The following is a 25,416-nucleotide window of genomic DNA, read 5'->3' as shown; positions in this document are numbered from 1 at the left end:
ATTGAAGAATTTGGAGAGTTCTGTTGTTGTCGTTTAAATTTGTAAAATTACGAAGATTGCTTATATAACGTATAAAATACGCATATGTATGCTTGGCAGGATAGCTCAGTTTGCTAAAGCGTTTTTACTTCAGGATTCTGGGGGTCACTGGTTCGAGCCCTGCTGCGGGCCACTTTTTTTCCTTTTTTAAATTTTATTTTTGACTTTTTACTGGAGCTTTTAAAATTTAATGTTTATATTTATCAATATAAAGCATTTAATGACAAATTTCAAAACATGCAAAAATCTGTGAAAAGGCCCCTTTAAACTGTAATTCTAATTTATGTTTCTTGGTCAAGTATCATTTTAAAATTAATATGAACAACTAAAGGCTGAAATAAAATTGATGAATTTATATTTAACTGATTCGGTGATTTCTCTATATTTCATAAACTGATCTGTTTATTTATAAAATTTTCCAAATAATGTGTAAATTTTAAATTAAACCGTTACCATGAAATAAATATATTGATTTCGCCTTCACATGCTACGGATCAATAATATTAGCAAGACAGCAAACCTTTTGAATACACATCTTCGATAGAGGCGCAAACATATTCCCTTCAAGGGTGACCGTGTCCCCATTTTTGATTAAAAGCGTTTACTGGTATGCATGGATACCCGGACAATCGTTCCGACGCTAATTTTGACAAATCGGACAGTCGTTCCTACGTTATTTTGACAACCCGCATAGGTTTCGCACCGACTCGCCTTCTGATTGACCGGGTTGTCAAAACTGTGTTGGGACGATTGTCCGGGCTGTCAAAATAATGTAAAAACGATTGTTAAGGTTGTAAAAACAACGTAGGAACGACTGTCCGGGTTGTAAAGACAACGTAGGAACGACTCTCCGTCTTGTCAAATTAGCATAGGAACGATTGTCCGTGGGAACGATTTTCCGGAATTTGTATGCACGCGACTCAACATGCCTGCTCATGTGTAGATAAGATTATCACCATAAGATGATGCGCGTCAGTATCTCACTTGATTGATATTTTGGTTGCAGCGAGAACGACGGGAGCTTGCGATGACACGAATCTTTGTTTATTGATAGATCTTTGCTCAAACAGCCACACTAAAGCGAACAAGATTCAAGGCGATGTTTCAGCTTTAAGAATTTTATACTGAAAAATATAATTATGCATACTTCAGATTTTTTTTTACCGCAATGAGCCTAATTATAGAAGATTCTAGCCACGGAGCGTATTTTGACATCTCATCTCGAGTCCGTGGTTTAACCCAGGTGCTTTGTACTCCGGGCCCTAAACTATCCAGGATCGTCCCAGAAACGTAACGTCACCTATATCTCGCACTATCGCCAGTAACCCAATTAAAACGTCTTTTGGGGAGATAACTACATGGAATTAATCAGGTGCACTCGATAAATTTCTGATCCACGCAACAAGTTTGTGATTCAGCATGCTTAACTAGGCCCATACAGCAAGCCTCGTTCTTGGAAAACAGGTCTTAATACAAGTGCTTACAGTGTCGTTCCAGATTAGCCCGTGTAGTCCACGCAGAATAATCAGGGATGACACTTTTCGCTTTTAATGAATTTTTCTTTTAAAGGTAGTATTTTCTTAGCCAATGTCTAGTTTAGGAGGAATGTGTCATCCCTGATGAGCCTGTGCGGACTACATAGGCTAATCATGGACGATACCTTTACTCACATGTTTTATAAACGTTTGTACAAAGCGACTTATATGGTTCGGCTCTATATTTGGATGCCCGGTGCAGTTCGCTGCTCAGGTCACATTCAACATATCTTTCCAAATATACTCAAGTACAAGTTTTTCCCATGAAACTGACTTAACCCATTTATGCCTAGCGTCCTGAAAAAAGGACATTGCAAACAGCGTAGACCCAGATGAGACGCGGCATAATGCTTCGTCTCATCTGGGTCTGCGCTGTTTGCTTAAATGAATTTCTTTATGAAATATTCTAAATATAGAAACAAATATACTTGACACCCCTAATTTTGGAAATAAATTGATCCAATTTAGAAGGATGGGAGAGTCCACTGGGCATAAATGGTTTAACAGTGTCTCTGTGCGCTTGCCACTTTCAAGCTACATGAAATAGCTTTTAAACTATTATTTACAACTTTAACTTAAAGATCCTGGATATGTGTGATACCGGTAGGTGCATTATATATATATCACCAGTCAATATAGATAGTTATTATTAACAAGTTTAAGATTGCCGGTTACCTTCGGTACCTTAAATTTTCTATTTATTTCGGGTACAACACCTTTTAATTAAGTAGAGGTGCAATTTGTATTGAACAAATATAATTTCTCTTGATTCATATGCGAAATTTAAGGAAATCGCAAATAAAAGATATAGGTCGTCCCCCAACAGAGTTAGCAGCACAAACGAAAAGCAAATCAAAACATTTTCTGACGCACTCTTAGTTGCAAACGATTGGTAGCCTGTTAGAATGAATAACTGTTATGTTAGTTCCAATACCAGCTGTGATCACGTGTTTTTGGTGTTTAGCACGCGTGACGTTAGCTGATAAAGCTGTGATAAACTTTTAAATGTCAAATAACAAATGGCATGTTATATAATCATGCTAATAACGTGATAACTGGTTGCAGAAGAACGAAACAAATGTTGGTTGCGCGCAGGTCTATACGCTTTGTTTGTTCTTGAACACTTCAACTTGTCATCGCAAAATACTTACGGCCGCATGTGAAAGCCTGACATGCACACATGCAGATTATTCAAAGATCTATAAATACAAGTAGATCTTGATAGATACATTGATTATTTCATACGCAAGGAACAAGTCTTCATGTACACACACGCAGTTCTTCGCTTGTGCATGTGTATGTTCTTTAAGTGAAGGGCTATATTTGCTTACACGAAGACGATTTTATGCGCGCATGCAAAGATCTATCATCAATAGAATTGTTAGATCTTTGGCACATGGAGACATTTAGTTGCGCACGTGAGGATCTTCCAGGAGTTTATTTATTAAACGACAGAACATACCTGTTTCAATTGATCAGTCATTCATTAATGTGTACACAAAATCAATCTTTAAACTATAATCATTCTAGATTTCTTTAACATACATCATACATGTAAAAAAAGGGTCCTGTAATCGAGTCGCTTTAAACCTATACAAAATAAAAAGTTACTTCCCTTAGCTACAATTTGCTTAGTTACTTCCCTTAGCTACAAGTTGCTTAATCAACTTAAACATTACTACGTGTCTATTTATAGTAATGTAAACACCCATTTTAGAACATCACGTTGCGGTCATCCTGCAAAAAGATGGATATTTCCAAGATTGCTAAGACGCTAGTTAAATCAGTGGCAACTGGCGAGGTAAAACGTGAGGCAGCGTTGCATTTTTTAATAACAATTAACTGACGCACAGAAAACAATCAATTGAACAACAACGCAAGCGAGTTAGGTGAAAATGCTAAGTGTTATGCCCTTACTTATGTAACTCATCATCACACTGACATCAGTCATCATGCATAGCTCTGCCTACTTATAGTTTGCTGTTGACTAGACTATATGGGGCTTTCAAGACAAAATTAAGATACTAGAAGTTTTTATATTTATAACGCAATTAATAGGTTTGGCATTATATAAAAAATATAAATAACATAATGTCTCTAATGTGTAACAGCTAGTAGCACCGAAATTACTGTTTGGACAGAATCAAATGGGCTGTTATTCAGATTAAAATGTAAGAGTTTAACCCAAGAAATGTTCTTTTTGGCCATATGAAGTGTACCTGTTTTTAAATTGTGTAATATAATCATAGAAAGTTCCATTTGTTCATATGAAGAATCAATATTAAATGTACCAATTATCCCATAGAATCTTTCTATTTGTGCTGCATTCTGGGAAAACTAGGCTTTATGCATGTGGAATACTGTTGTCCAAGATAAGCCAGTACAGTGTGCTCAGGCTAATCAGGGACAATACTTTCCGCCTACACTAGATTTTTTGTTGAGAAGAGACCTTAAAAAGAAAATATCATTAAAGCAACAAAAGATGCCAAAGATGCCATAGATGAGCCTGTGCAAACTGCAAAGCATACATGGGACAACACGTTCCACACTTGCATCAAACCCAGTTTTCCCAAAAACGGGGCTTGTATGAAGGTTACCGGCATTGACATTTCAGAATGTAACCATAGAGACATTCTGGCAGAAGAGCCCATGTGTGATCACATTCCTACGGAGGTTCGGATGACCCTTCTGTCGCCTCGGAGCGAGGCAAATAAGCACACTGAAACCTCGGCTAGACGACAACAACGTTCGGTTGATTGGAGTCGGCCTTGAGGAATTAGGCGTGGAGGAGTTTGTGAAACTGGAATTCTTTAAAGGAGGTTGGCAGTATTTTATATTTATATCCATTGATATTCATGTATATTTATACTTAAACTTCCCTTTGAACATTGGGCTCACTACTTTTATGTAAGGGGTTGTCCCAGGTTAGCCTGTGCAGTCCACAGTCTGCACAGGCTAATCTAGGACTACACTGTCTGCTTTATTGCATGTTTTGTTTAAATTAAGTCTCTTCACTTCCCTAATAAAGTTTAGGCAGGAAAATGTTGTACCTAATTATCTTGTATGGCCTGCACAGGCTAATCTGGGATGACACTTTTAGCACATGCTTTAAGCCCAAGGTTTCCCAGTCACTTAACTATGTCATCTTTAAGTCTTCATAATAGGTTATACGAAATAAGTTTGTTTATCAAATGGATTCTAGATTGCTCAAACTTTAAAAATCAAACCTTTAATATGACATCAATAGGACATTTGATATGACACCTTATTTGCCATTGAACTTTACAAAGTGGTGTTGGTCATAATTTTGACAAAAAGCTCTTGTTTTCATTATTTTGGAATGGGTCATATGTCCATTATTTGGAATTTTGCATGAAACATTCTTGCATTATAATACTAGTTAAAGAAATAAATCTAAATGTTTGTTATGCAAAAAGGCTTTATATACTTTATATGATTTTTTCCCCAAAAGGGCCTGATGTGTTAATATTTGTTGATAAAAAAAAATCCAAATTTTGTTTATCTTTTCAATACAATTTTTCCAAATTTGCCATTTTATAGGTTTAAAAAGGTGGTTGACGGTAAGACTGCCCTTTAATGTAATTTTATACAGTCTGTGATTGTTTATTATTACTTGTTTGTGTATTTTCAGAATTGTACATAGACACCAAGAAGGAATCCTATAAGGCCCTTGGATTCAAAAGGTACTCTAGTCTTTGAGTTTGAGTTTTTTTACCGACAATTTTCATCTCACTGGCTTAGTTATAAACATAGATTTATACATTTTTTTTGTTGCAAACCGATTAAATGCAAATACAAAAATAGATGGTGATTTTGGTATGTTACAACATATTACAACATTATATTAGGTTTCTATTTTTTTAAGTTTTTAAGATAGACATGCTTTTCATTCAAAACTCTGCTATGAATATGGAGAGATACCCAGATTTGTTTGAATTATTGCATGTGTTGTAGATTTTTAGAAAAGCACATATGTTAAAAGTACATCTAATTTCAAGTATCCACTCATTGTGATGTATTGCAATATGCAAAATGGGTTTTGACTGAATGTCAGATTTATTCATAACAAATTGATAAAGGTTTAAGGTACATCGGTATCCTGTATAATTGTGCTTTGCTCTGGGTTGACTAGGCTTCATGTATGCTTGTGAAGTGTTGTCCCATATTAGCCTGTGCAGTCTGCAACAGATCCAGGAACAACACTTTCTGCCTGGACTGGAGTTTTTCTTATGGACGGACTTCCTTTTAACAAAAATTCCATTCTAGTGCAAAGTGTCATCCCTGATTAGCCTGTGTAGATTGCACAGGCTAATCTGGGACGAAACTTTCTTAACTCACAATAAGCTTGTTTTTAAATCGAGGCACAATTTAATGAGCAGGGCTCGTTTAAAAGAAGCTTAGTCTATACTTAAGATATATATTATGATTTTTTGGCTCATCTATTTAAAAAAAAAAAATTATGAGCTATTGTCATCACTTTGGCGTCAGCGTCAGCGTCGGCGTCTGGTTAAGTTTTGCATTTAGGTCCACTTTTCTCAGAAAGTATCAATGCTATTGCATTCAAACTTGGTACACTTACTTACTATCATGAGGGGACTGGGCAGGCAAAGTTAGATAACTCTGGCGTGCATATTGACAGAATTATGTGCCCTTTTTATACTTAGAAAATTGAAAATTTTGGTTAAGTTTTGTGTTTAGGTCCATTTTATACCTTAAGTATCTAAGCTATTGCTTTCATACTTGCAACACTTACTTACTATCATAAGGGGACTGTGCAGGCAAAGTAATGTAACTCTGACTGGCATTTTGACAGAATTATGTGCCCTTTTTATACTTAGAAAATTGAACATTTGGTTAAGTTTTGTATTTAGGTCCACTTTATTCTTACAGTATCAAAGCTATTGCTTTCAAACTTGCAACACTTATTAACTATCATAAGGGGACTGTGCAGGCAAAGTTATGTAACTCTGACTGGCATTTGGACGGAATTATGAGCCCTTTATACTTAGAATATTAAAAATTTGGTTAAGTTTTGTGTTTTGGTCCACTTTACCCCTAAAGTATCATAGATATTGCTTTCATACTTGGAACACTCGCAAACTATCATAAGGGTACGATAAAAGGACAAGTTGCATAACTCTGGTTGTCATTTTTACGGAATTATGACCCTTTTTTGACTTAGTATCTTTGAATATATGGTTAAATTTTGTGTTTCGATCCACTTTACTTCTAAAGTATCAAGGCTATTGCTTTCAAACTTCAAAACTTTCATGCTATCATGAGGTTACTGTACCTGGCAAGTTGAATTTTACCTTGACCTTTGAATGACCTTGACTCTCAAGGTCAAATTATTAAATTTTGCTAAAATTGCCATAACTTCTTTATTTATGATTAGATTTGATTGTTACTTTGACAAAACTACTCTTACCTGACATACCACAATAGACTCCACCCAAACCATCCTCCGTGCCCCCCCCCTCCCCCCGAATCCCCCCCCCCCTATTTTATTTTATTTTATTTTTTTTTAAGATCATCTCACAAATGACCACCACACCCTCACACTATACTCCCCCACCCCCCCATTTTTTTTAAACGGTTAAAAAACACAAAATTTATTTTTATTATTTATGTTTGAAATACCGTTCAACCATCGCACCCAAGAATCTCCCCCACCCCCCCGAATCCCCCCCCCTAATTTTTTTTTTTTAAGATCACCTCACAAATGACCACCACAACCTCACACTATATCCCCCACCCCCCACCCCACCCCCCCCCCCCCAATTTTTTTTTTTTTGAAACGGTTAAAAAAACACAACTATTTATTTATTTATTATTTTATGTTTGAAATACTGTCCAACCATTGCACCCAAGAATCTCCCCCCCCCCCTCCCCCAAATTTTTTTTTCGCATTTTTGGAAGAAAATGTAATAAATGTCCACACCCCCACGCTATACACCCCTCTTCACTCCACCCCTCCCTCCTTTGTGATTGAAAATGAGAGTCCCTTCACCTTTAAAAAGAAATAGATGAGCGGTCTGCACCCGCAAGGCGGTGCTCTTGTATTAAATTTAGCAGTACTTACTTCTTTTGAATGTATAAACATGAATGATTTTGATAAAGTCAAAAAGATTTGTTTGCAGAATTTAGTTAGTTTCAAAAATGCAATTTAATATGTTTGCTTACAAAACTATAAAATTTGTAAAAATCAAAATAAAAGCTACAACAAAAGTTTGAAAAAAAAATTTGCCTGAACCACGATTTGGATCCTTGAGCTTTTGGAGCTAAAGCTACCATGCAGGCCTAAGAAAGAAGCAGCATATTATTTTAAATGATATAATGTAATTAACATGGCTTATACAAAATATCCCAATTATGAATGGAAAGCGTTACAAACACTTAATAATTTTACTGAATTTGGTTTATTATTATGTCTACGTTCTTTTTTTAATGGAATGTGTGATAATTGTTAAAGAATTGTCATTTTACCAAACAGCTTAGCTGGGTAATCCCTTTAACTGAGTTTTTAGCTGCTAAAAACTCAGTTAAAGGGACTACCCAAGGTGCTTTGTGCCCAAGTTCACGATTGAGGTTTTCAATAATGAAACTTGTACAAATGATGATTGCTCTGGGATAACAGGGCTTATTGCATGTGCGTAAAGTGTCAGCCATAAATTGAAAACCCCATAATGGAAGCAAGAGTTGTCCGGGATACAGGCTTATCTTGGATTGCACTTTACGCACATACATTAAGCTTAGAGCAGGGCTCAAGTATTGTTTGTTATAATTTATAGTTTTTTCATTAATGCAATTTCTGTAATTTCTGTAATGGTTAATTATATAATGGACCCACTATTGTGTTTACAAAAAATTCACAATTTTTATTTTGTAAGAGGCCATTGTTTATTTGCTATGTATATTTCAGAATGAACATTTTTAATGTGTTCCCATCGATATTTGGTAAGAAGGCCAGGGAGGTTAATGATCAGGTATGAGACCTTATACTTTTTGTTTAAAATTTACCATTTGAGCCTTGATTTGGGACCTTATGTATGTGTGTAAAGTGTCGTCCTTGGTAGATAAGCCTGTGCAGCCGTAATGTATGAGTGTAAAGTGTCATCCCTGATAAGCCTGTGCAATCCACACAGGCTAGTCTTGGACAACACCTTCTGTCTTAACTATATTTTTTCTAAGGAAAGACATCCTTTTACCCTTTCCCTCTCAGAAGCAACATGAAAAGGGCTATGTGCAAACATCATAAAACCTATAAACAGCCTTCAAGAAACTTGCAATCTTTTCAGGTTTTATGCTATTTGCTGCTCATCAGTATCTAAGGGTTGGAAAAGAAGCATTTAAAACCTGAATCTAGTAAGAAAGGTCTTTAATTATATAAAATTTTCTTAGGGACAGCAAATGTGTAAAAGTAGATATTTTAGTGATAAAGGGTTAAACCAAAATAACATTAAAAGCGTAAAGTATTTTCCATGATTAGCCTTTGCAGACTGCACAGGCTAATATGAGATAACACTTTAAGAACATAAACTCAGTTTTTATCTGAGCAGAGCTCATTTAATTATTTCGAATTTAGTTTGAACCTATTTATCTTAGCCCGATTGCATAGAAAACCTCAGGCATATTGAAACACTCTCGAGTCTGTTGCCTGTGCCTAGAACCAGTACTTGGTGTCTTTGTGGGAGATCTCAAGAACCCTCCCACTGTGGGTAATGAACCAGCCACCTCCCGGTTGCTAGGGGGACACCATACCCATAACACCGTGGCAACCTTTAAGTCTAGTTGCTCAGACTAATCAAGGAAGACACTTTCTGCTTGTACAACTTATGAAATGATCTGCTGTAAACTTGAAATAGTACTGTAAATATAATATCATGTTTTATTACCTGATGTCTTATATAAATGATAATTAATTATTTTTTGCTATTTCCTCGTCGAAAAAGAAATTTGCAATGTTTTAAACTGTTACCGGTGAATATTGAACTGTTGACCGGTCAACAGTATACACTTATTTCATGGATGCGCGGTGAACAGTCAAAACTGTTTCCCAAGGTATCAGGGATGACTTTCGTACTGTTGCCCGAGGCCGATAGGCCGAGGGCAACAGTTCCAAATGTCAGCCCTGATACCGAGGGACAACAGTTTGGACTGTTCACCAAGCATCCATGAAATAAGTGTTTTATTACCTGATCAAATTTCCAACATAGAAATAACAGCAAACTAAATTTTTATTTACACACAACACTTATCGATAAAATAAATATTGTTGACTGTTTAACTGTAAAATGACGTCATTTTTTCGACGAAATGACGTCATTTTTCTAGCGGGCAACAGTTCAAACTGTTGACCGGTCAACAGTTCGATATTCACCGGTAACAGTTTAAAACATTGCAAATTTCTTTTTCGACGAGGAAATAGCAAAAAATAATTAATTATCATTTATATAAGACATCATGTAATAATTTGAACTGTTGCCCGCTGGAATAATGACGTCATTTCGTCAAAAAAATGACATCATTTTACAGTTAAACAGTCAAAATTATTTATTTTATCGATAAGTGTTGTGTGTAAATAAAAATTTAGTTTGCTGTTATTTCTATGTTGGAAATTTGATCAGGTAATAAAACACTTATTTCATGGATGCTTGGTGAACAGTCTAAACTGTTGTCCCTCGGTATGATATGAGCAAATCTTTCACTGTCTTTTGCATTTTACAAACACGTGATTGAGCAGTGCTATTATTTCTTTTAGGAAAAAGTGGGTCCTAATTATTATACTTCCATACACTAGCCACGCGTAGGAAAACAGGGCTTAATTCATGTGGGTAAAGTTTACTCCAAGATAAGCCAGTTCAGTCAGCTGAGACTAATCAAGGAGGACACTTCCTCCTTTTATTGTATTTTTTAGCTCGGCTGTTTTCGGAGAAAACTCGAAGTATTGTCATAGCCAGCTTGTCGTCCGGTGTCTGCCATCCACTGTCCGCGTCGTGCTAAAACCTTAACATTGGCTCTAAAATCAAAGTGCTTCCACCTACAACATAGAAACTTCAAATGTAGCTGCACCTTGATGAGTTCTACACACCACACCCATTTTTGGGTCACTAGGTCAAAAGTAAAGGTCACTGTGACCCCTTATATTCTTCTGACAAGCTTTCATTTATTCATAACTGCACCCGCAGCTGAGCGTTGGCACCAGCTATGCGATGCTCTTGTTGTTTAAAAGAAGTTTCTCTTTACCAAAATTATACAGTTTAGGTGGAAAGTGTCCTTCTTCATAAGCCTGTGCTGACTGCATAGGCTGACTTGTGAGTACACTTTATGCACATGCATTAAGCCTTTCAGTGCTGGAACCAAATTTTGAAGGCCTTTGCAAACAGTTTGGATCCAGATGAGACGCCACAGAACGTGGCGTCTCATCTGGATCCAAACTGTTTGCTATTCTGATAGTATTCTTTGAAAAAAATCAAAGAAAATGCTAATTTTAGAAATTCAGCAGACGACATTTTAGCAGACAAGAAATTTCCCAGCATGCAAAGAGTTAAGCCAGGTTTTCATGGAGTGCGGCTCAAATGTTCCATATTATAATCAAATAATCACGGTGAAATAATTTAAGATTTACCATGTCTTACGGATAAGTAATCAGCTGTTTACAAACAATAATAGCATATTTTTGTATATTAAATTAGGCGAAGAAGGACAACATTGGAGGCAATTTGGCTGGAGACGGTATGCAAAATGGAGGAACCCTTGTAATTGATAAAGGTAAAATGATTTGCTCTTGTGATTCAAACAAGTGAAATGACTGATTAATTTATGCATCTTGACATTGATAAATGTAAAATGGTTGACCCTTGTGATTTATGAAAGTTAATAATTGACGCTTGTGATTGCTAAAGGTAATATGATTAAAAGAGTGTTGTAATTAAAGAGATTGTGATTTTGCTCTTGTTGATGAAATGAGATGTGAATGACAATTAAAATTACATTTACGTTAAGTTTATAGAGATAGCATGATTGGCACTTGTGATTGGTAAAGGTAAAAAAAACTGAGATAAAAACTTGTGAGTGATGAAGGTAAAATGGTTGACTCTTGTGCTTAATAAAGGTAATATGATTGACTGTCTGGTAAGAAACATAGTAACATCCTGCCCTCTTTAATTGAGCACATTGCTTCTGCATTTGTTAAAATAATACCATCTTCTCACCAGGAGGCAAGGTGCTACTTTGCTTTAAGCAGGAGAACGCGGCTGACCATGTTGAGAACAGTGAGATCCTCAAGGCCCTTGGTTTGAATGCTGGTGTAACTGGGGGTCAATCTGAAGGGGCTACGGGCGGGGCTGAAGGGGACGGGGCTCGAAAGAATGTGTGCAAAGATGATGCGTGTAATTAAATTTGAGAAGTGAACTTGTATGCATCCAGGAACAAATTGCTAGTTGCTTCATAACCAGTTGCGAGATAGAGTGTTTAAATTTAAAAATAAAATTTACGACTTGTTTCATTAAATCATATATACGTTTCAATAGATTTTATTCTTGCAATTGTTTTCAATAGATTTTATTTTTGCAATTGTAAACCAATGTATAAATATGGAAGATGTTGGTTGAACACACATTAATTGACAATTTGTATATAGTACAATCAATCCAATATTGTTTGCTTCAGTAAAATTTATAGTGAGCAAATTTACACCCATACTGATATGTTAACTTTTATTTTTTGTAGAACCAAAATTGTGTCTATGTGTTGTATGAAAAAATATTCACAGACTTATCAGGATTTCCCAACATAGAACATGTCTTGTGTTTCTTTCAATATGAAATTAATTGGTTTCTTCAGAGACTGATTAGGTAGTGAGTTAATGCTGCCCGAAATGCTCTCTATGAATTCCATTTGAAACAGGTATTAACACAATTGTTACTAAAATGCTCAGTTGACTCTCTGTCATTACAAAAGATGTAAAAGTTATTTTTGCCATCATTATATGAACTTATTTTGTTTAGTTACAAATGGGGCGACTATTCAAATATAATTGAGCCGCGCTCTGTGAAAAGGGGGTTTAATGCATGTGCGTACAGTGTCGTCCAAGATTAGCCTGTGCAGACTGCACAGGCTAATCAGGGACGACACTTACCACCTAAACCTCATTTTTGCATGGAAGAGACTTTCTTGAAAAGAAAAATATCATAAAAGCCTTTTTGGACTGCACAGGCTAATCTGGGTCGACAATTTATGCACATTCATGGAACCTTCTTTTCACAGAGCACAGCCCATTGTTATGTCATGTTTTCAGTTCACCGGTTATGTAATAAGTGCTTTATTTCTATATATTTTTAGTATTCCCTATGTAATGAATTGGCTTATGACGAGCATATTCATGAAACACTTCATATTGGTTAACCACATGATTAAGTATGGTAATTTGCTATTGTAAACGTTTTTTTTTTACATTTTCTGTATTAATCCGGTGAATACTTGTCACACTAGATTTAAATCTTGACTTGGTGTCATCTGTCATTAGTTTATACATTAAAACAAAAGTTTAAACATAGAAGTTAAATTTGATTGCCTTCAAATTGTCTGTTTTTATGCCCCCGGTAGGGTGGCATATAGCAGTTGAACTGTCCGTCTGTCAGTCTGTTCGTCCGTCCGAAAACTTTAACATTGGCCAAAACTTTTGCAATATTGAAGATAGCAACTTGATATTTGGCATGAATGTGTATCTGATGAAGCTGCACATTTTGAGTGGTGAAAGGTCAAGGTCATCCTTCAATGTCAAAAGTAAAAAAATACAATCCATGGAAAGTAATAATCTTTAAAAGGGAGTTAATATCTAAACCTGCCAAATGATAAATTGAAATTTTATTTCAAAGCGGGGCAATAGGGGCATTGTGTTTCTGACAAACACTCTTGTTAACAATATACTTGTCTGCAAGAAAACAAGAGAAACAACCTTAAAGAGTTTTGGTGCAATGTTTATGAAAAACAATATTTGATATTAATCTCATCAGATTGATTTTCATCCAAGCTATTTTTTGTGTGTTAAAATTCAGGTGTTAATCTAAGGATTTGGGTTCTACTTGCGTGGAGGGCAAGTTTCTTGGACCATTTTCCCTTTTTCTTGCCCCCCCTGCTCCAAAAGTCAGCGCTTCTTTTTCTGATATGATGCCAAGACGTGAAATGAAGAAATATACTTTATTATTATAATTATTTTCACTAGATTATTATTGACTTTAATTGATTCAATATAAGCAGGTTTGTTTCCAAAGTCTTTATTTAACCCTATATAGAGTCCAAGCCTGTAAACTCACTGTTGTGTGTAATATCATTTTTGTCTGGTAAGATTAAATACATGATGAGATATGTATAATCTATCTCAATTAGATATAATTTATCACATTGTTTTTATAGATAGTGTACTATTTTGATTTTTTAACAGTTTTCTAATGTACTATTGACTTAAATTACAGCAGCAAAATAAGTACAATTGCTTTCTAGTCTGTTCTTATTTATTTTAAAAATTTACATAAAAGTAGATTTTTTTAATTAAAAAAGTGCTTATTAAAACCTGCAAGTGGTGCGTTTCATAACTATATAAACAAAGTATTATAATGAAGTTTTATCCAATGTTTTGTTAGTTTTGCACTTTCCTAATTAGCATATTTGTTCTTTCATCATATAGCCAGTATTGATCCATTTCTGAACGTATATCAACTGCAATGCATGCTTAATCTGTTTTGTGTGTTGTTTGCTCATCAATATTGTTAATTAAATATGCTTTTTGTAATTTTCATTTTTTATTTGTTAAGCTTCACTTCAATTAATTGACAAACGCTCTTTTCTGAACGTGCATTGTGACGTCTCTTTCTGTAACCATGAACATGGTAGAAAGATGACTGATGATCATTAATTGGTCGCCGTTTCAAAAAGGCCTTTGTTGAAACGTATTGAATTGTAACTTAACTTTGTAATTTATAAATATGACAATATAATAAAACATGTAAATCCATAAATATGTTTGCCATTCCATCGTCATTCTTAAAAAGTCAAGCAAACGGTCTTTATCGGAAGACATTTAGTTAATAGACACACATTATGTTCATGACGTAAAATAATGTCTGAAATGATGATAGTATTTAAATGAAAGAAACACATTAAAAGAAAGTTTCTTTTTTTGGTCCATGAAAGTTATGTATGCAATAATGCTACATAGTTACTAAATAAAATTAAAATACGGATAAGTGTGTAGGACGTAAACGGTGCTACTTAGTTATTGAATACATTTCAAATGATAGAGCGCGGCGCAATTTAATAATGCAGATCCTAACTCAAAACGTATTTAAGAGGTAAAAAAGAAACATCAGCCGATTACTGAGAGTACCGGTAAATGCGTGGTGCCAGACCATTTTTTTGTGTTATATATCTATGAGACACGCTCTGTGAAAAGGGGTTTAATGCATGTGCATAAAGTGTCGCCCAGATTAGCACGTGCAGTCCACACAGGCTTATCAGGGACGTCACTTTCCGCCCTACTTCATTTTTGCCAAGAAGAGACGTTCTTAAACGAAAAATATCATACACGTGGAAAGCGTCGTCCCTGATTTTAATCCATGTATTTAATTTTAATGCGAATAAATAATGAATGCTTGGCATGACACTCGTGTCCACACACATTGCATCTACATGGTAGTCCATTAGTATAGCACCCTGATAATTGAAGGCCATGTGCTCAAAGTATATACCACAGCGATGACATTTGTGCAATAAATTTCACTTGTCACTGGAAACTGCTTCGATCTTGCTTCCAGTGTGCTACGATGCGTTCGGATAACTTGAGTGACATTGCCTCTGATCATTGTTACCCGTGTGTCATCGTGTGAACACCGGTTTTGACACACCAACCTTCTTGATTTTCTAGGCCAAAACACCCATGTTGTTCATCATTTAGTGGCTCAACAAAACTTCTTCTTAGGCTACTGATGCTAGTTTGTTCAAGCTCTTTTACCTTTGACCGTTTGCTAGAATTCGGAACTGTCCTCTCTCTGTCCTCTCTGAAGGTTTTACCAAGCTTAAGGTCACTACTGACTTCATCAGCGGAACACACCGCTTCTCCCATACTCAAAATAAGTAGTATTTTTTTTATGAACTGACAGCATTCTGCATCGTAAGCGTAATAAGGTAATTAGGTCAAATTACCAGCAGCTATACATGTTAACTCGGCGTTGCAATGGCTTTGAATATTTTGTAATTTTTTAACGACATATCAATCTATAAAACACATGCCATGCGAAAGCGAATGAAAACAATTACATTGTTAAACGCGTGATATTGATATAAAAAGAGTACCCGGTAACCCTTTTTTATTGAAATAAATTATAAACAATGTTTAATAATAATAGCGGTATATGCACAGGTATTTTTCAAATACATGTTGGTATATGCATATAACGCGATGAATCGAATACATCATTTTCACAGTTCGAGATCCTAACATTGCGCACAATACACAGATACAAAGATAACTCTGAGTTTCGCTTATTAATATTTCCGGACTAATTTTATTCAAAATCAGAAACTTTGTTTTGGCTATAGATTTTTGCATTTAAAATGATACTTAAATAAGAAACATTAATAACGAAATAATAAATGTTTAGAAAAACTAAAAAAAAGATATATACTATTCTGCCTCGGTCTTGAATCTTATAAATTTTCTAATAAATATTTAAATATATTCAATAATAACGTTAAAAATAACAAAGTTTGATTAAGACTTTAGATGCTGATACAACCTTTAAAATTATCTTCCAATAATTTCATTCAATAAAGACACAATTGTGTTTTAAGCAAAGGTACAACTGATATGAGTACTTAAAAAAAGCTATTTCGGCCTTGAACATTACATGTTGTCGCTGAATATTGTTGCACAGACAGATATGTTAGAAATATGTATTATTTTAAGTCAACTTTTATTTTTAACTATGTTTAGGAAAAGTCATTAATGTTTGTAATCTGTGTTTATTGCGAGATCTTTGAACGCTGTTGTCTACCAGATTCTTCAGTACCGTCATGGCAGCGGGTAACGTGATAGCCAATATGGCGGCGGTCAAGTTATCGATTCTGGGATTGTCTATACTTATTTGAGAAGGTCGCTTTCCGTGTTACATAAGATGTTTTTGTTTAATTTCTTGTTGAAATTTCAGTATACTCATCAAAGAATTAAAACTGTACTTATGTAATACATTCTTTGTTGACTTGTCTCTAATGTATATTGGCCGTGCTCTGCGAAAAGGGGGTTTATGTTTGTACTTAAAGTGTCGTCCCAGATTAGCTCCGAAAAAAATCATAAAAGCGGACTGCACAGGCTAATCGGAAGACACTTTACGCACATGCATTAAACCCCCTTTTCACAGAGCAAAGCCCATATGCATGTAAAGCTTAAGATATTTCATTCATTTTTTTGTAAAGTTTGAAAATCATAACATTTACAAATGCTTTACAGAAAATTGTTGGGAATCAATTCAGAATTTGCTCCCTAAATCAGTTGGATAGCGGTTGTCGTGGCGTAGATGATAAAGTGTCCGACTAGCGACACAAAGTACTGGTTGTTAGTCCTCGGACTATCATAAAAGAAATAACATAATATTAATATAATCGAATGAGTGAACACGTTCTACTTGATTTTTTTTATTTGCACCTCTTTTTTGTGGGAAAATGGGCTTAATGAATGTTTGTAAAGTGTCGTCTAAGATTCGATCAGGCTAATCGGGGACGACACTTTACTCGTTTAGTGCATTGTTCATTTAGATAAAGACTGTTCTAAGCGTAAATCCAGTTAACAGTAAAAAAGTATCGTCTCTGATTAGCCTTTGCGGAATGCAAAAGCTAACATGAGATCACACTTTACGCACATGCATTAAACACCGTTTTCCCAGAACGAGGCTAATTTTTATTTGGAAATATATTTGATCGTTACGTAGAAAATAATGCCAAGATGTGTTATAAAAGTAATAACGAACTGTAATACTGTTGTTCAATTTTAAGAAGTCTTTTCCGATGTCGAAGATTTCAAGTAGACTTGTAATGCTATTACTCTCAAAGCATGCGCTGTTTCCGGTGTATTCGAAAGAACTGCTACAACGTTAGCTGCTGCGAGGCTTGCGTTGAGGTTGCTATTATTAATGAGACATGATAGTCGTTTTAATCATGTTGTATCATGTTGCAATAAAATGAAATGATCATGAAATAAATCGTATCTTTGTTTGTCCCTGCGTTTAGTCTGTGCGAGAATCATACACATAGATTCCTACCATAAATAGGACCAATGGTTCTTATGCTATAATTGACATTTGTTCTAAGATTATTTTGACAGCAGGGGCATTGGTCCATAATTAAGACTTTAAAATACGAGTTTTTCCAAAGATTTCAGTGTGTATTGTTGTACAAATACTCTGTATTGCACATTTAAATATGATATTAACAATATAACAGGTCACTGTAACTAACAATGGGTTTGACCGAAACATGTGTTTCAAACCTACAAAGGTAGGAAACAGGTACGTGTGTGTATGCGTAGGTGTTTAGGTAACCTAGTTAAAAAACGTCTAACTATTTGAAAGGCCAATCGCAACTAATGCATTTTTAATGCATTGAAACAATTTCATTGGACTATGGCTTCGAGTAAGGTTTCCGCTGCATCTGCTGTCATGCGGTTATTTATAATAACACGAACGCGGAAACGTTATTGAGTTTTAAACCAATCGGTGTGGTAGGAGCATTGCGTTGACAAGTCAATAAACTAAGATGTGGTGCAATCCGTGTTTGTGTTAAGGTCATTGCCTTAACGTGTGATGGTTATATTTACAACACCGAACGTGTTTTATGTGACGTAAATAACCCAGTTACAATACACAGAGCATTTATTAAATTAAATGAAACATCGCTGAAGACACTTTGCATTGAAACGTTAACTATCTGCTTTTGCTTATTAAGTTATGGAAGAAGTTCAATTGATTGAAGTCCTAACTACACAGTTTATGTCGTTTAATTGTAAATGACACGGAAAAAAACACGAACAAGTGCACTTACATACAACTCTGATTTCTATGATGCTTTGTTACAACTTCTTGAGACTTAATTTTATTTATTGTCAGCGTTTTATCTTCTACTGTTTTTAAAAATAAAACAAGTAGAAAGGTACATCTTCATTTTAGAAATAGACCAAAGCTTCAAACAGTCGATGCAAATTATTTTGGTATTCAACACACGGTTTGAAGGATATCTGAATCTCACCCTTAGCCCAACACATCATTTTTTTGTCTCTATAATAAGAGACTTTCTAAATAATGTGTTGAGTATATGACCTACATACGTTATTAATTACAGTGTCAAATGTGTTTACTGTAACATCGCCGCTATTATCCGCACGTATACACGTGACCATAATTTATCAAGTTATTACGTTCCCGGATACTATCCAGAATGTTGACTTTTAAGGACCATATTATTCTAGAACATTCAAACCATACGAACGTTTTCAGATACGCTTGAGACGTTGGTTTAGATTAAAATGTTTTGGCTATTTGTTCTCCCGTTACTAATGCTCAGTGTCTTAACCCACTCGCCATACGCCTTTTGTGAACGACGTATTGATAAAGGACGTACTCAAACAAACAATGTTGTCGCAAGAAAAACCTTGTTGGTAAAGAAGGTAGGCCTATGTTTTTTATAAATATTTCACGGAAGTTCCAATGTATTGTCACTGTAAACAATGAGTTATAATGTAATTATATACTATAACTCAGAATTGAGTATTCAGCATGGCGTTATGTTAAATGAACATTTATTCAAAAAGTGTATTCACAACGTAAATGTTGGCTAATTCATCAGTCGTAAGATGAACCGTATGTTCTATTACTGCCTTTGTTTGTAGGGGTTTGCCGAGTTTCGCGAGGTTGTCAAGAAGACAGTCGATGTGGAGTATGATTTGGTCGACCTTCCAGATGTGAAGGAATGTTTTGATAGAGAGTTCACGGCAAAGAAGAAAGGTAAGTCCCTGTCATCCATTTTATTTATATTGATGAAATATGGGTATTCCCTAGAGAACGTTTACAATGTTTTTCATAATGCAGCTTATGTTTTTCAGAATCAACTGCCATAATCAATTCAAATAAATCTGCAAGACATTATTGTCTATACTATAATGACATTAAGTCAATATTTCGTAAAACGTCGCAAGAGTTGTTGTTAAAGTAAAATATACTTAGCATAAAAAAGCGAATACACTTTGGTATCCGCGGTGTTGTTGTATGCTTGGTATCCGCGGTGTTGTTGTATGCTTGGTATCCGCGGTGTTGTTGTATGCTTGGTATCCGCGGTGTTGTTGTATGCGTGGTATCCGCGGTGTTGTTGTATGCTTGGTATCCGCGGTGTTGTTGTATGCTTGGTATCCGCGGTGTTGTTGTATGCTTGGTATCCGCGGTGTTGTTGTATGCTTGGTATCCGCGGTGTTGTTGTATGCGTGGTATCCGCGGTGTTGTTGTATGCTTGGTATCCGCGGTGTTGTTGTATGCTTGGCGAATACACTTTGGTATCCGCGGTGTTGTTGTATGCGTGTCTATAAGTCTAAGTAAAATAATTTGAATGAATAATTTGAGTCAGGTATTTTCAACAGTGGTTCAATTACTTGAAACAAGTACAATGTGTTTGTGGAGGTTCTGGTTGTATGTAAATTTAAAAAGCGTATTATAATTTTAATTTTTGTTATATGGCAATTTATTTCTGTGTCTGAATATGACGAGCCATGAACGTAATTGTTCTTTATCTGCCTGCAAACATAGCATAGAACATTTATAATAAAAGATGTCCATATCGTTTTCATTTTAATTTTTTAAAATGGTTGCATGTTTTGCAAAAGGAATCAATGTATGACCAAACTGTATGTTATGTTCAATATAAAACGTGCTTATTGGCATGTAAGGTCTATTAAAAAGTAATTAATACACATAAACAATAGGGCCTGCAAAATAGCTAAAGGATATAAATCGCCATCAGAAATTGTGAATATCAGTCGGTCGAAAAATGTTAAAATTATAAAATTGCTTATATGACAGTGTAAGAAAACATTGAGGCACATAAAATAATATTGTGTGACTTTCCCAATGCCATATGTAAGCACATGATGTGCATATACGATATTTCCAACAAATAAGTAACGACATCAAATTGTTTTCCATCTGTTTTTCCACATAGCATCTTTTCAAACACGCATTTCAGAGTTTACCCCGCAGGACCTGACGATGAGGGCAGTAGTTAACCTTGCCACAATCTGGTGTTCCTATTGTCGAAGTATTAACAGATGCTCATGTATTCGCCGGTTCTGCTTCAACGTTGGCTGCTGAAGAGGTACTTGCCTGGTGGTTACCTTTTGTGTTAAGACCTGTCCTGTCGTTTTTGTCGTTGCATCATTTTCTTATTCAATAAATTATTCATGGCAATACTCGGATATTTGTTTCTGTTTTTATTAATACAAGACACACGAACAGTATGAATGTCGCGTTTAAAAAGAGTTTTGGCACTATATATTTGTATAAAAGTAAATATTCGAATGTTTCGTGTTTATATTTTAATACAGAGTATGTTTGATTTGACGCTAAGGAACCTAACGATGATACATAAAGTATTACATAAATCGTATAAGCCCTGAAGAGGAAGGAAATGCGATTCCTCATTACATGGTTTGATTATTGTTCAAAGAAAGTCTTATGTTTTTGAAAAACTGAAAACATACGCTTATTTTTCAAACATATGAGTAAGAAATGTAATAACACTAAATCTTATTGCATTTTGTTTCTTTAATAAATACGAACAAATTATGTATCGCCAGATATGCAAGAAAGCTTATGTATGACATTATTAAGACACTCCGACCCGAATAAGATACGTGTTTGATTGAGGAAGAGGTTGAGTAAACACAGAGAAGATTGAACGTTAACTTCGTATTTTAAACGTCTTAAATCAACTTTACACTTAACGCACATGCATTAAACCCCATTTTCACAGAGCACGGCCCTTATCTGTTTTGAGAAATAATTCAGACTCTTGGACATGCGTCCTTATTGACATTCTTGTTCTCTTTACGCCTTTATAAAAAGCATCATACACCGGTCTTTTGCAATACACGACTATGCTTAAAGGCACAACATGCTCATGATAAGATTTTTTAAATGCGTCTGAAAATGTTAGTAATACCAAACACATTGTTTAAGAAATTTACATAGTCTAATACAATTTATGAATGGCTGTATTACATTTCTTATTGAAATGAGCATTTGGTTAGTAAATTGCGAATACAAATACAATATGTATGACATGATATATTTCTATCTATCAGTATACAATGGTAAGAGTGAATATGCATTCTGTTAATACATGTCTATATTGTTGGATAAAATATCATTCATTTGCCCGTTCTAAGATTAAACAACCCTAAAGTAGAAGGAAAAGTACGTTATTTATCATTCGGTGGACATTTCATCAAACTTGATGATTAATGATAAGGTCTGTCTTGTTTCAAGCAATTAGCTTAACATTTGGAATTGTTTAGAATCAATATTACAGTAACAGCCATCACATTTTTTTTATAAATGTACTCACTTTGAGAAAACGTTTTAAAACACATCTTGAATATATATATATATATATATATATATATATATATATATATATATATATATATATATATATATATATATATATATATATATATATATATGTATATTATAGTCGCCTTTGAAGATCGACTCCCAAGTTCGAGTAAGTGCAAAACATTTGAACCAAGAATAACGTTAAGTATTAATCAACACCGTTCTAATCGCTTTTGACCATTAACCTCATTATATACTATTCTACCAATTGAAAATGAAAATAATACCGTTTATTTGGGCTGTGCTCTGTAAAAAGAGGGTTTAATGCATATGCGTAAAGTGTCGTCCCAGATTAGCCTGTGCAGTCCGCATAGGCATATCAGGGACGACACTGTCCGCTTTTATGGTTTTTTTTTCGCTTTAGGAAAGTCTCGTCTTCGCAAAAATCCAGTTTAGGCGGAAAGTGTCGTCCCTGATTAGCCTGTGGGGACTGCACATGTGAATCTGGGACGACACTTAACGCACATGCATTTAACTTTTTTTTTGACAGAGCATGGCTCACTTCCATCATATTCGATGCCGTTATACAATGCAATGTACTAGTTTCAAAGGAATATGCCTTTAAAGGGGCCTTTTCACAGATTTTGGCATTTTTTAACTTATTCATTAAATGCTTTATATCGATAAATGTTAACATTGGATCGTAAAAGCTCCAGTAAAAAATCAAGAATAAAATTAAAAAAAGGAAAAGAACATTGCCCGGACCAGGTTTCGAACCAGTGACCCCTGGAGTCCTGCCGAAGTCCTGAAGTAAAAACGTTTTAGCCTACTGAGCTATTCCGCCAAGTACACATACTTGACGTATTTTATACCTTATATAAGCAATCTTCGTAGTTTCACAAAATTTAACGACAAAAACAGAACTCTCCAAATTATTCAATCGTTTCGCGATGCAACGCTTTATAATTTTTAGGTTTTAAAATCGTCAACAGATGCATATAATGGCTATATTAGACCATGGTAAATGTTCAGTATTACTGTTTCCTCACAAATATCATAACTAAAACGAAAATTTGCGAATCTGAAACAACTTTTTTCAATTTTGTCATTTACCAAAGCGTGAAAAGACCCCTTTAAGATTGTGTAAACACGTTTTAGTTTCATTGCACGAGTCCCATCACATGCGGTGAAATGAACTAATTAGTCCGATGAATCATTTATACGGATTTGAAATTAAAACAACGCGAATGCGGAAACTGTATAGAGTTTAGAACCAATCTGGCATTAGAATGAACAACGCAATGACATGCCAATTAATTAAGAAATGGTGCATGGTGTGTTTGTCTGCAGGCCATTGCTTGATGATTTGTTCATATTACACCAGTGAACGTATTGTATGTGACGCTAAGAGAACCGACAGCGTTCAAAGATCTCGCAATAAACACAGATTACAAACATTAATGACTTTTCCTAAACATAGTTAAAAATAAAAGTTGACTTAAAATAATACATATTTCTAACATATCTGTCTGTGCAACAATATTCAGCGACAACATGTAATGTTCAAGGCCGAAATAGCTTTTTTTAAGTACTCATATCAGTTGTACCTTTGCTTAAAACACAATTGTGTCTTTATTGAATGAAATTATTGGAAGATAATTTTAAAGGTTGTATCAGCATCTAAATCTAAATCTGGTTATCCAGCAATAACTAGTATAATTGAAGAGGATCTTAAAATATATGATACGCGATTCATGCATAGTTCTTTGTCAACGTGTTAATGTGTTCAGAATTTTCCGGTTATGCTTCCTCATCTCATGAATTGTGTGGTGTTCAATCTGTAAAAATAGTTTCCACTGTCCCTGTATTGGCGAGTACTTCTGCAATATCAGTTGTTTAGCAACGTGTGGTGCTCACGATGTCGCTAAATGGTGCGTTTTGACCATTGCATGTGTTCTATTTCTTGATGTATCAGGTAACAATACAATAATAATAAACGAACTTGTTATGCCCACTGTTTATACAATGCCCTGACTGATATGCCGATTTACATTGATATGATGGCTTAGTGTGGCCTTCTAAACGACCAAAAACCTGGGTTGACGCCTGATGTTTTTGCATTTACCGTTCCGTGGTATAGTTGATATATCCTCGACGTTTTGTGCATTCCAAGTTAAGATTTAGTCGCTTCGGCAATATTTTTGTAAACGCAGATTTGGGTTATGTTGTTTTATTTTTCACATTTTCTGCATACTTGTTATATATATATAATAAAGTCGCTTTTAGCCGTTTATATAAAATAAAACGCTTTTATTAAACTTGCCGTAGCTTTCGACCTCTCGGTCTTCTTCAGCGGCATTTATTTGTGAAGCATATCATGCTTAGCGGAAGTGACGTTATATTATTCTGCAAAGCTGTTCTTGTTGTCAGAAAATCAACCTCAAGTGTAGCCGTTTACGGTGAACTTGGTAGATACCCGTTGTATATAAACAGATATTTACGTATTGTAAAAAATTGGTTTAAAATAACTAGAAGCGAAAACATTATATTACGATATATATTGGAAGATGGTCTAATTGCCGTAAATGATAATACATGAACTGGTTTGGGAAGGTTAGGGACTTACTATCTAAGTACGGATTTAATTATGTTTGGTCTAATAACTCACAAATCAACGAGGTTAATTGTTTGTCTTTGTTTAAACAAAGAGTTATCAACGAACACTTACAAGAGTGGAATCGAGATATTAATGTTAATAGGGTACTAATTGTATACAAAGCAATTAAAACAACATTTTCTTTTGAACCACATTTAGAGACGATTGCATCAAGAAATTTAAGAACAGCGATTACGAAAATACGCATCTGTGCTCATAACCCGAGAATACAGACTGGAAGATATGCTAGATTAGAACGAAACTTGCGACTCTGCCAATTATGTGACCGTAATGAAATAGAAGATGAATACCACTTTTTGTTGAAATGTTCTAAATTTTCCCAAATTAGAGAAAACTACACTAAAACATATTATAGAGTCAGACCCAGTATGCTCAAACACACAATATTATTTACTATAGAAAATAAAAATGAAAAGCACTCAAGATTCGCAATCGTTATACCAATAATAATGTAAAATTTATACAATGTATTTGTTTTATAGTTTAAAATGTATAT

General features: G+C 34.8%; 3 protein-coding genes across 3 annotated transcripts in view; all 3 read left to right on the top strand.

Moving 5' to 3' along the window:
- Nucleotides 1–25,416, top strand: part of LOC127832364 (tenascin-X-like) — a 169,982-nt gene that overhangs the window by 33,539 nt on the left and 111,027 nt on the right. The gene's annotated exons all lie outside the window — the stretch shown is intronic.
- On the top strand, nucleotides 3,322–14,614 carry LOC127831292 (prostamide/prostaglandin F synthase-like). The gene is given in 6 exon segments (XM_052356266.1): nucleotides 3,322–3,375; nucleotides 4,189–4,393; nucleotides 5,227–5,278; nucleotides 8,518–8,581; nucleotides 11,291–11,366; nucleotides 11,813–14,614. Coding segments are annotated over 6 exon segments (633 nt in total). The 3' UTR covers nucleotides 11,995–14,614.
- On the top strand, nucleotides 19,083–21,041 carry LOC127832367 (uncharacterized). The gene is made up of 3 exons (XM_052357803.1): nucleotides 19,083–19,308; nucleotides 19,531–19,645; nucleotides 20,874–21,041. The coding sequence occupies exons 1-3, from the start codon at nucleotides 19,168–19,170 to the stop codon at nucleotides 20,996–20,998; spliced, it is 381 nt and encodes a 126-aa protein (XP_052213763.1). The 5' UTR covers nucleotides 19,083–19,167; the 3' UTR covers nucleotides 20,999–21,041.

The sequence above is a fragment of the Dreissena polymorpha genome, chromosome 5 (assembly GCF_020536995.1).
Source record: "Dreissena polymorpha isolate Duluth1 chromosome 5, UMN_Dpol_1.0, whole genome shotgun sequence".
NCBI classification, from domain to species: Eukaryota; Metazoa; Mollusca; class Bivalvia; order Myida; family Dreissenidae; genus Dreissena; species Dreissena polymorpha.
Note: the sequence above shows the minus strand (reverse complement) of the source record. Positions and strands in the feature narration are given on the sequence as shown.

Bases quoted from the DNA above. Each gene is read 5' to 3' on its own strand.
- LOC127832367 (XM_052357803.1), top strand. From the start codon at position 19,168: ATGTTTTGGCTATTTGTTCTCCCGTTACTAATGCTCAGTGTCTTAACC. The intron at 19,309-19,530 runs GTAGGCCTATGT...CTTTGTTTGTAG, and splicing joins AAACCTTGTTGGTAAAGAAG to GGGTTTGCCGAGTTTCGCGA. The intron at 19,646-20,873 runs GTAAGTCCCTGT...CACGCATTTCAG, and splicing joins GTTCACGGCAAAGAAGAAAG to AGTTTACCCCGCAGGACCTG.